The 12,347-nt window shown below is 37.6% G+C and overlaps 1 protein-coding gene across 2 annotated transcripts in view; it reads left to right on the top strand.

Moving 5' to 3' along the window:
• The window catches only part of LOC139688349 (putative fatty acyl-CoA reductase CG5065), a 450,592-nt gene that overhangs the window by 399,986 nt on the left and 38,259 nt on the right, over nt 1–12,347 (top strand). For both annotated transcript variants that reach the window (XM_071585871.1, XM_071585870.1), the window contains one exon: nt 2,476–2,808. In XM_071585871.1, coding sequence (XP_071441972.1) covers nt 2,515–2,808 — 294 coding nt within the window. In that variant the 5' untranslated portion in view covers nt 2,476–2,514. The remainder of the gene's footprint in view (nt 1–2,475; nt 2,809–12,347) is intronic.

Genomic DNA, 12,347 nt, shown 5'->3' with positions numbered 1-12,347 from the left:
AATGCCCCAGTTTTATTCTTATAATCATATATCTTAAGCAGTGTTACAACCTGTGCCAGTGGTTCCATTCATCTACGTACACGATGACTACATATGGAGCGAGCTTTCTCTCACCTATAAAAATCAACCTTAGATTACTGTGGTGTGCGATGACCATTGGGTCTTCTAGATTCTCGAAACTCCAAATCGTAGACCGGACGGCAATTATGTAATTCTTTTTATTATTCCGCGGCATTTTTTGTGATCACCGAATTATTACCAGCTAATGGCTGTCATTTAAATCATCATGAACTAATTCCTCATTTACAAAAGGGTGCCTTTAGCAAGTATGCCGAAAATATCTGACTGTGAGAGACGTTGGGCCTTGCTTCGGTTGACTTTCCAAGATTGAATGCAAACGGAAATGATAAGGTATTTTGCCTATCAGAATACCAGTGTTGTGTTTTTGATTACGTTCGTCCGCGACGAGGGCATGGCAAATAAGTCGGTGAAATGTTGCACACAAAAAATGTGATCATAGTCTTATTACAATCAGGCGGTGAATTGAATCCGTAACACAGTCGCATTTCGGCGATGATAAAAACACCTGCGGGTCAGTTTGCCCGAAAGCGTCACCGTAAGTGTAACCTATACTTCCATTCAAGGCCACTTTCCAGATTCCTACCCTCATTAGACGAGTTATCGTGTTATTTTACTCCTCTGACACGCCAACTAAACTCACTTTCCCTCTCACCTATTCATTGGAGGGCAAGATACATGCATAAATAATCATTCGGTATTCCCAATGAAGCAATACACTATTAATTTCCCTCTTGCCTGGCGAGTATGTGGACTCTTTATAAGTTTACCGTTAGCAATATCTTATTCGTTCTATCTCGCCTATTTGCTGTTGGATACGCGATACACTGGGCCAATGACGTCATTCTCGTCCTTGACCACCTACAATAATGTTAGGTGTGCGGCGATTGTTCTAATTACTCTTTGAACTCATGGTGGGGCACGAATTGATTTCTTGTGAAAGTATATCGATTGGCTAATTTAAAAATCTGATTGCCATATAGGTATTGCAAAGACCTTTTCAGGTTTCATAGTTTCCATAAGCAGTATAACTAACTTAATGCGACGAGTAATCGCGTTTTTCAGCCTTGAGAGAGATACTCTGTGGTATTGAGCAATTCAGCTTGAAACTACGCCAGCAAAGATCTATTTTATAAGCATAAATTAAAATTCCATAATAATCTTTTGAATACTTCTACAGCTGTAAATTATTGAGCCACTTTATTATTTAATTTAAAAAAAATGGGAGTACAGATAAAGAAATAAATTCAGCAGGACGAGGACATTATTCCTATGGATTTTATTCTTAAATTTGACCATTTCAGTTGATATAGACGAAGCCGATTAGTTATTTTTGCGTGGAAATTCGTACCATTTTTCGCCAAAGTTAGGCAAACATTTAACTACCCAAACGCAGCAGGTTTTTCTGAATGTCTTTTTGCAAAGGCTGGTGTATTGATTTCAACGCAGAGTTACTGGGTTCGAAATTCATATAGATAGTCTTTCCAGTGATCAGGTTACAGGCATCCGTCAGTTGGACATACTCATGTGCCTATCAATCCCTCCCTCAGAAAAAAAATCATAATTTGCTCCCTTGGACATCTTTCGCAAGGAGAAAGGTAACCAACCTATTTAAACTACGTAAATATTTCAGTTCTCTCGCTCTTACGGCAGCTTCAATTATTGGATAATGAAGAAAATCTCAGCAAAATTCTCTGCAGCAACGCTAAAGCCTGATTTGAACAATTTCAACCATACATTTTTGTAAAAGCTTCGCAAATAATATTTCATAGCGTTATATTCTATCAAAAATAGCAAATAACTACATTTATAGAGGTCACGATGCTTATGCAATCCATATTTGTTAACGTGAAGGCATACAAAATATGTTCTCCTCAGTCTTAGAATTTTTGCCATGAACTTAATTACAATAATCCATTTTATACCTAGATTATGCACGTAGTTTCTTGATGACACTAATGTGTGGCAATTCACAAAATCAACAATAGCTTATTACGTTACATGAAAAAACAGATAAGGTATCTCTAACAGATGTGACTAGACAACAAACATCATGCAATCATAAATCTAATCACGGAAACAAAAACGAAAATTATAATAAAAGATAGAGAGCCACCACTTTAAATTCATTTCCGGGGTGTCGTCGGGCGAGACCAGGGTAACAAAAAACCTAAGGATTTCTCTGATCTCGTGCCGTTGAAAAAAGGAAAGGGATTACGTCACGAGCCTGGCTTGCTACGTATCCCTGGTAATCAGATCTGCTTCAATGACAAAAACGTCGTCGTTAAATTAATGCTTGTCATTTTATTTTGTTTGAGATAAAGACAGGTTGTTTCTTGCGGATTTCGTTCAATCCTTCCTTCCCCATCTCACGATTTCCTCTACTTGATTCCGCAGGCGCCCGAGTCGCCGTCGCAGGTCCAGCTGCGCCGAGCGATGACGGAGGCGGGGAGGGCGGGGTCAGGGGGCTCGCCCGCCCCCGCGACAACCACCGCCGCTGCCCCACCAGCAGCCGCCGCCGCCACCACTGCCGCCGCCGCCGCTGGACCCATCAGGGGCTTCTTCCGGGACCGATGTATCCTGGTGACGGGGGCCACCGGTTTCATGGGGAAGGTGCTGGTTGAGAAGCTGCTTCGCTCGTGCCCGGAGATTAAAACCATATACCTGCTCGTGAGGCCCAAGAGGGGCAATGACGTCCGAACGCGCATAGAGGAGCTCCTCAATGCCTCGGTGAGTGGAGGGAGGGAGTGCGTGTGTGACCGATGCCACCGCTGACGACGACCTTGCGTCACGTCAAGCGCCCACTGCTCAGCATACTTAGCGTGCAATTCTCTTCCGCGGCCGGTCCTAAATGGTGTGTGCTAGATGCCCGACGAGATATTATTTCCGCCAGTAAAATAAGGCCAAACCTACGGCTCGCGTGTCGATTTCGGCATGCCAAAGAGTCCCGTTCGGAGGGCTATGGGGGGATTGAAAAAAAAACGATTGAACACATTTTATTCCTTCTGGGATGCGAAAAAAAATATCACTATAAATTACGTATGTTATCTCCAAATTTTTTTGAAAAAAATTAAAATAATTTCCGAGATGATTTTATTTTTCCAGCTATATTTTTTGCCCCCACGTTGTCATGTTACAAGGGGTGGGCTGCTTAATTGGATACCCACAAAAATACGCAGCCATATTACCTCATTATCCTGGCCTAATTTGAGTCAGGAACAGATTCGAGATAAATATGGCACGTAAAAGTGCAAGTTTCTTTGTAGCTTAGAGAAAGGCCCCATTGATTTTGAATTGGAATTTTCAATCCCTAGCATGGTGAAATGAACCTGATGGAGCGATATGTTGCTGCCATTGAACAAAATCGCAGGTTGACTTCTTGATTTCTACAACTTTACCAAGTCCAACATGCCAGGATGTTTCCAGTTTTTCAAGACTTTGCTAATGCTCTGATCATATAATTAAAATAAAATAATAATTAACAAAATATTTTCTTTGTTCATACGACTGAGTTTATATCACACAACCTATAACTCATTGAGTAAAATTGATAGAACAAAGTCCATTCGCCAAATTAAAATCCGCGGTTTTAGAGTTGGCTAAATTAATGCAGAAATTTTGTCTGCAAAATTTTTCCTTCCGATATAATGATTTATTCAAAGAATGCAAATAAAATCGAAAGAGCCAGTGGGCACACTAACACTGCATGAGTACTTGTATTAATATTCTCTGTTCTGCCTCTAATAATTTGAGAAATCAAGCAAGAAAGGGATTGCCTAGGACTGAACACCAGTACATCTTCTTTCGTTAACCTTGCAATAGCAATTCAAATCACTTACACATGAAATCGCGAGCAATGCATTGATTCACAATTGACATTCTGACATAGAGCAGAGCCTTGATGTCTAAATGGGACTTTTTTCGATGACTTTGCATCAATTCATTTGGGAAGTTTTGAGAAGCGGTCGATGAATTACTTAACCGCAGAGAATCTTCTATGAATGCCGCAGCAAAAATCAATGTAACCATTCGCTGCATTTTGAAATTGAAAATAAACAACTTGTCTTTTCCACATAGAATTTTTTTATTTATGACCTAGGTTTCGTTATGGGAAAACATCATCAGCTCCTGATGATGTTATACCATAACGAAACCAAGGTGATAAGTAAAAAATTTGCATGTGGACAAGACAAGTTGTTTATTTTCAATTTCAATATGAAGATTGTCCACCAAGTGACGCCAGGAATTGTTTTATTTATTCGCTGCACTTGAAAAAAATATTGCATAGAATGAAAGAACGCGTGTTTTCAAAATATTACCTCATAATAATCCGAAGTAATTGCACCACGTTTGAAGGTGAAAAAATAGCTAGTGGAGGGAATGAAGCTTCCAACCCTGAAGTCATAAATGATTGCTGCTACCTGCATTAACGAATCGTAAGTCACCAACGCTATGAGTCGCAAAACCCTTTAGCACCCGCTCACATCACAGATTTTTCTTCCGGCAACTCCGTCGTTATCTTCGCGAATCAGCGGTGGGATCCGATTGGTGTTATTTGCCTCATACTCTCGGCCCCCTCTAAGTAATATGAAACACAAATACAGCTGCGAAAGTGGATATTTTTTCCCTTAGAAAAAAGTGACAAGTTAATGTGCGAATATCTTTGACAATGTCTATAACCTTTTAAAGGCATAGGACATGCCCTTCACATTCCGACAGGAAGAAGAATGGAACAATTTACACAAATTTATAATAAGGCCGGCAAGTACTGCTGCGCAAGGTTATATTGATTCAGATGCGTGATTCATTGTGTATGCTTAAAGCTGAGATACGCATTAAACTGTGCTTATTGGTTATACAATCACGCCGTAAACTTGCTGTTTCATAAGGACGTATAGAAAACTTGCCCTAGGTTAAGTTCAATCACTTACGTGGGGGATGGCAATGTTATTTCAATCAAATCAACTGGATTTGAAGTTATTCTATTACTAGAAAGTGAAGCCTTCTGCTAAATTGAGACAAAATATTTCTCAGACTCTATCGTTAGTTTTATGATAGTTTTACGTCCATTTAAGTAACCCCAATTTTAAAAAAATTCCTAACATACCAGCAAAATTTATTGAAATTCAAGTAATTATAAGTAAAGTACTTATACCAGGTGAAAATTAATTTTTAGTCAATACATTTCTCCCTACATGAAACCGATATCGATTGTTCTGATGACCCTTAAGAAGTCAGACCGCCAGAAATTGGGTACCGTAAATTGCATGAACTTTCAATATCATGGAAAGAAATGTAAAAGTAATTTGCAGTCAGAAATCAATAAAAAATATATCAAGTAAATCTACTCTAAGAAGATTGACGTTTGGAATCGGTGAGAAACTATTATTTCAACACTCTGCTATCTTATAAGAAATACTTGAACTCTCGCTCAATTACTAGACTCAGACAGCCGAATCTCTCGAATCTGAATAATCAGCCTAGATGTCTAAGTGGGACTTTCTCGATAACTTCGCATCAATTCAACCGAGAAGTTTTGAGAAACGGTCGATGAATTGCTTGACTGCAGAGAATCTGCTATTGATACCGCAGCAAAAATTAAAGTAAGCATTCGCTGCATTTGAAAAAAAAATTACAAAGAACGAAAAAACTCGCGCTTTCAAAATATTACCTCATAATTACCCAAAGTAAATGAAACTCATTTCAGTTTTTTCCCAGCTATTTCCTGGCTTCTTCCTATAAAAATCAAGGCCAACGCTTAGAACATCGGTTGAATCAATCTTTCAAGAGTACCAAACACGCTGACTAACTAGAACTTTTTATCAAGACTAAGCATTTGTGATTTCATGTTTTTTTACGGATTAAGACATTAGATAATGAGTAAATAAAATAAGCAATCCCAAAACGGCCAATGTACTCTCAAATATCACGGCCAATTAGCATCAAATGAAATCGCAAAACTTTCTATTTTTTTGTTGGCCCTTAAACATTTTGAGAGTGTAAGCTACTTTCAGTAGAGTTTCATAATTTGTTCAATAAGCAAAATTCTCAGCCAGTCTTTGAGCTCGGCATTCTGCTACCGGCTATCGTTTAGAGTCTGAATCTGATGAGGTCATTATCGTGATTATATTGTCACATTAAAGATTAATTCACGCTCATGATGACTTCGGCATTCGCTCCGTGGAAGTACGCTCACATTTAGCATATTTGCGAAGTAGTGGTGATCCATGATTTTTCTTGTTTGCTAACTCACTAAAATCCCGAATAAAAAGACCGTTGTACACAGGTTTATCTAACTAAGAAGCTATCCATTCAAACGCTTAAGTTACGAGAACAGAAAATTGGCAAATTTATTTGACTACTATCAGAATGAATGTATTGGGGAAAAGAATTTTTTCAGTCGATTCAATGAAAATGTTACTACTCACAAGATAAAATATTTTAATGAAGACAAAATGGAAGCCTTTGAAAGATAAATGATTGAATGGAAAAAATAGAGAGGAATGAAATGTTTTTGCGGTTTTTTCCAGTTAACAAGCACTGTTCCAGAATGTTATACAGCCAGAAGTTACGAAATCTTAATAGTCTGGCGACCATCTGATCTGATCTCTCATTATATTTAATAATAACCACTCCCTATGTATTCTGCTAAAAATATTATTTTCTATATATACAGAGCATACACAAGCGGTGGGTTGTGTTTTTCATCACGACATTAAGGGTGAAAATGAAAACATAAAAAAGCAACGATGAAAATGGTAAATAGCAGTGTTTCTTTTATTTTTTAAGTCCCAAAAGAATGAAAATATCAGTGGAATTCGTGGAAATTCTGACCCGTGGCAAATAATACCGCTTGCCTGTGATACAAATTACTTAGACTGGATAATTTTTTTTAACAATCTGATTCATGAAAACCTAAGCTACTATTGGAATTGAAAATTTCTATATCCTCTCAACCAAATAAAACATAAAATAGGTCCTTATCAATTAAAAAACAAATACAAAAACACTATTTGTAATGAAAAAATAACTGCTACGATCGCGGACTCGAAGAAACTCATCCACATTTTACCACCAAAACTTTATCATTTTGGCACCTGGCTCTTTTCTCCCATCAAAAGAATAACAAAAATAAACCTTAAGAAAGATCTTTTGAAGAGAGGGAGTACCTATAACAATCTAGTGCTTATTTGGCAATTTTACGCGACCCTCCAATAAGACATCAACAGAGTTTTTGTACAAATGACCACTGATTTATATTTTGAGGGGAAAGAGAGGAAACTTACTTAAAGAGGAAGGATGTCTTACATATTCCTTTCGCTCACAGCAAGGCAAGAAATCACCCTCACAACATCGAGAGCAAAACGATAACAATTGAACATTACGAAAGGCTGAAAGGATTAGTACACGTCATCTTTCTATCGTCTACGCAAGTAAGATGAACGGAAACGCCCCCGATGGAAAAGTAAGGAAAGATTTCCTAGATCTCGATAACTTTATTGGAAAATCAAATAGAAGTAAACCTTTAATGTAAAATGTTTTGGCACTTTATTTCTCGGATTCATCAGCTTCCCTACAAAAATGTTTAAAGCAAGGCCTCATAAGTATAGCTCGCAATCTTCCTACCAAAAAAAAAGGTCAGAAGAGTCTCTTTGAGAAAGCTCGCATGCCATGTACGTATTTGCTCGATAATAATCTGGATGTGTGTCGAGGAAAACATTTTTTTAAATGCATTGATACTCTCTGGGTAAAAGTTGGTCCTTGGACGAGGGAGAGTGAATCGAAGCAAGGCGAAAATATAGACGATTTTAGCGCGACGCACCGATATCCCCCAGATTTACACCAGTTTGTCCAGTGTTGCGAAACGTTCAAAGTGAATGGACTCTCTTTTCTCCCACCTGACCGCTTAGTAGCCTCCAAAGTCAAATCCAGAAACACTAATGACTTCGTGAGGTGTGCGACCACAGACAAGCATTTAATACATGTGAAAGTTATGGCAATATTAGGTCGTCCAGATTAAGAAGTCCCTAACAAGGTGCAACAACAAAAGTTGCACCAGATGGGCTGTGTGCAGTTCATGAATTATTTTCCAAATAGGGGCACCCTTCTCGAAAATTAACACACTTGTACCATAATTCCAAATTATATAAATCAATTAAACCAGCTATTCAATCCCCCAAAGAACCCTTTTCTACATACTTTGACGGGTTAACTGACCCTTAAACGTATAATTCTGGAGTCAACGGAGTAATCCCCCTTTGATATAATTATTAGGAAACTCATATAAAATCCAAGAAAGCTATCAATGGTTTGGCACGAACAAAAAAAACGGTACATCCATTATTTCAATGGACAAAATCCATTAGATTGTCACTTTCTAAATTAATTAAAATACTCCATGAAAGACTATGATACAGGAATTAATTGGCGAATTTCTCCATGATTAAGGATTCGGTAATAAAATATAACTCATGGTTTAGAAAGCTTTCCACCTTAAATTTTAATAGGAATATTTACAATATTATGATTCAGGAAAAACTTGAATGCTTTAAAGTATCATATTTTTATGTGCTTCATAATCATTCTACTGAAAACATAACATAGAGAGTTTAACATGCTGTTCAACTTTTCTACAGCTGTGTCAAAAATGTAATGCTTGAAAGCATAGCACATTTATGAACTTCATCATAATTATATTGCTAAAAACAAAACACATTTTGATGCTGTAAACCTTTTTAAAGTGTAGTTTTCCAGGTCAGAAATTAAGAGCACACTGAATGTCTATAATTTATCATTTTAAAAAAACAACAAGATATATGACGATGCACAGGGCAGATATTACGTCAAAGCAATTAAAGTCGGTCGGTATAGGTCCGCGAAGTGAAAAATACAAATGCCATAAAGTGGTCCTGTCCTGACTGTCGAAGTATACGAATTGATTTACCGAGGTAAGGTTGACTCATATGACGAAAGTTAATCGCTGGTGAAACTATTCCCCAAAATAAATACCTGCTTGAAAACACATAGGTAAGAATATAAAGCCGGTTTTTTTTCATTTTCAGCGTAGTAGCAGAGAGAAATAACTGAAATGCTTGTATTTAAAAATAGTAAAGTGACAGAACTCATTGCATTAAATTTAGGAGCGTTACGTTTGAAATTTTGGCCAAGGTTGATTAAAAACATAAAAAGCCGTGGGATTACCGAGGTTAAGAGACGAACTGGAGGTTAAGAGACTAACTGGAGGTTAAGAGAACAACTGGGGGTTAAGAGACTAACACGTTATATGTTACATGAACTGTGAGGTCAGAACCTTACCCTGTCAGTTGTCACTTCAGATGAAAACGCTTGTGATGAAAATTATCTGTCCCTCTACATTAATGCAGAAATGAATAAGAAACTTAAAAACTTCACACTTACCAACGATACCTTAAACAGGATAGCAGAGAATAGCAGAGCATAAAAGAAGAAGCTGTGCAAAATCTCTTGGGGTCTCCCTTTGCCACGAGATATAATAGTTCTCAGACAAGTTGTAGTGGCGCTTAGCTAACCGAAAAATGCCGATTGGCTAATTCGTGCATATTTCCCCGAAATATGCCCTAAGCAATCGTTAAATAAATGAAGTGGTGCACAAATTATTGTGCGGTAGAGACAAGGAAGAGATGAAGACAGTTCTACTGATTAGTCAATGGTGTATGCCTCTTGTCAAAACAAATTTTCAACACTCAGTAGAGCACCTTACGATATTAGGGATACTTTCCAAAATAGCTGGCAGTGTTGCATCATTGTCTTATCCTTAGAGCTTCTATGGGCTGTGATCATTGGTCCGCATCGAAGAAATATTCCTATTTTATGAACCCAAAATAGAACAAATTGTTCACGAAGATGGATTTGTATCTCCGTTTCAAAATTTTTACAAATCGAAGAGAGTCCTTATCTATAAAAATATATTTTTCTGTGAATAGCTCCCGGCATTTTTTCTTTTGCTCTTATTTTAGGCCTTGAGTTGCGAATATATTATCTGAGCTTCCGAAGTAGGCTATTAACCGAAAAGACCTCTTCCCACGAAGCAATTCATGGGGAAGGTAGAATTAAAATGGTTGTGGTAACTAAGGTGGCAGTCACGCGAAAGACGGATCACCCGAAACCGTCACTCCCTTGGGCTTCTCCGCGAATAAACGCAAAGTCAGCATAAATACCGGAAGTCAAATGGTTGACTCCGAAGCACGAAAACAGTTCTTTATATCGTATATTATATGTCCTGATTTTGGATAAATAGAACTAGGTGAAAAGTGAAACCATGGTTTAATTGAAATTGCAACGCTGGATGGAATATCTACTTCCTAAAAGTGATAAAATTCTAGCGTTACTTCCGAATAAAATCCAACGCCGGTTTAGGAAGATAAAATAATTGAAGAGATATTTAAGTTAACTCAGTTGCTATTGTGTAAATGAAAGCATCTGCGAGATTCTAGTAGAAAAATTTTAGGGCTACAATTACTACTTAAATGAGATGTAATTTATATTTCAACGTTACATTCAACATTAATTACACGTTACATTTCGAGTGAAACAGATTTGGTTTTTAAGTGAACATGTAATGACATCCAAGCAAGTTCAACGCTTTTCTTGATACTAGCCTTTTAAGTTTTACGCATTGCTTTATGAAAGCGTTTTACACAACTAATTGAATAATTTCATCAGAGTTCCCGCAGAATCCTAACTTCCTAAGTCTTTGACAGTTCCGGTTTTCTCAGCCAAACGTTCCAATCCCTCTGATAAATGCACAGCTACTAGCCCGAAGTTCGTGTTGAATATAACATTGCATACGTAAAAGTAGATTGTGTCGACGTAATATTCTTGCCGGCAAGTTAGGCATTTATGGCTGAAAATGTTTTTTCCACAGTATTTTGTTGAAGATCTGAGTTTGCTTACCGTGTTATGTATTATATTCTTCAACTACACTGGCAAACGAAACAATACCGTATTTAGTTTATCACTTTAAAAGTTCCCTCAATCACATGCCTTCAAATACTTTTGAGTCATACAGGTATATTTACGGTGCCTTCAATTTAGGAACAAAAATATTTCTTTCACAGACAATCTATACATTTTAGTATTTGATTTTTACTTTAATGCAAATTAATATCCGCTGTCATGAGCTTTAAACTCCGTGCAATCAATGCTTAAATCAGATTATTCGGTTTAAAAGTAGTATGGTATCACATCGGACATTTCTTACTTCATGACCAATACTTTTACATTTTTTCCAAAAGTTTTAATTAACTTGTTTGCTTTACAGAACATCATTCGTTTTGACACACTATAAACTTCTTCGATACAAATCCAAAAACTTAGCATGGAAATTTCACACAAAAATTCCAAAAGTCTTTTAACTGAGAATTGGTTTTGGATCTTTATTGCATTCATTAAATTATAGTCTTTAAGAACTATAAAGCGGCTAATTCCATTCAGCGCAATACACCGAAGAGTAGTAAAACTAAAAGTATCAAACACCACATTCACCGGTATAAATATATGGAAAACAACAATATATGATCGATGGCTAATCGATAGATCTCCGGTTCGCAGGAAGCAAATATGGTTGGAAGCAAACGTTCTGTCAATCCTCCGATTATACGACATGAGGTCAAGCCTCTAAAAGTGATTTCATTGGCTGCCTAGTTGCAACATAACTGGGACGCCATACTGAGAAGTAGCACCAAACACTCAAGTTGTGAAGACTAGCAGATCTGATCCAGATGACCCCAGGTTGATGTCTGCTGCACTTTTGGATTGCGATTAGATTTCCATTTGGTGACGTGTCTCGAAAAACACCTGGCAACACGGAACAAGACAGAGGCTGAGGGTGTTTTATGATTATACGCTATATGTGTCGCGGGTGTTCTTCGAAACTCACTACCCACGGAGATGCATTCGAAGGAGGAAGGGCACTTGAAGAAGGGAAGTGGAAGGGGAAAGCAATACTGCGGCAGACAATGACTTTCGAAATTGGTGTGCGATTTGGGCGGCTTCAACCACCACACCTATCTCCCTCAAATATTTCAAAACCCTTCCGCTTCTTCTATGGCACATTATAAATAACTTGGAATTTCATTCAATGTAATATTTTTGTGGATAATTGCTATGAAAATAAATTTGCAGCCACGTCACCGATCCGTAAAAGGAGTGTAAAAATGCTCAGGGTTGAATGCTCACATCCTGAGCGTATCTCGCGCATAAAAAGGGTGAATCTCGCATGTTTACCATTT

This window comes from Hetaerina americana, unplaced genomic scaffold, assembly GCF_022747635.1.
Source record: "Hetaerina americana unplaced genomic scaffold, ioHetAmer1.1.p SCAF_2, whole genome shotgun sequence".
Classification (NCBI taxonomy): Eukaryota; Metazoa; Arthropoda; class Insecta; order Odonata; family Calopterygidae; genus Hetaerina; species Hetaerina americana.
Note: the sequence above shows the minus strand (reverse complement) of the source record. Positions and strands in the feature narration are given on the sequence as shown.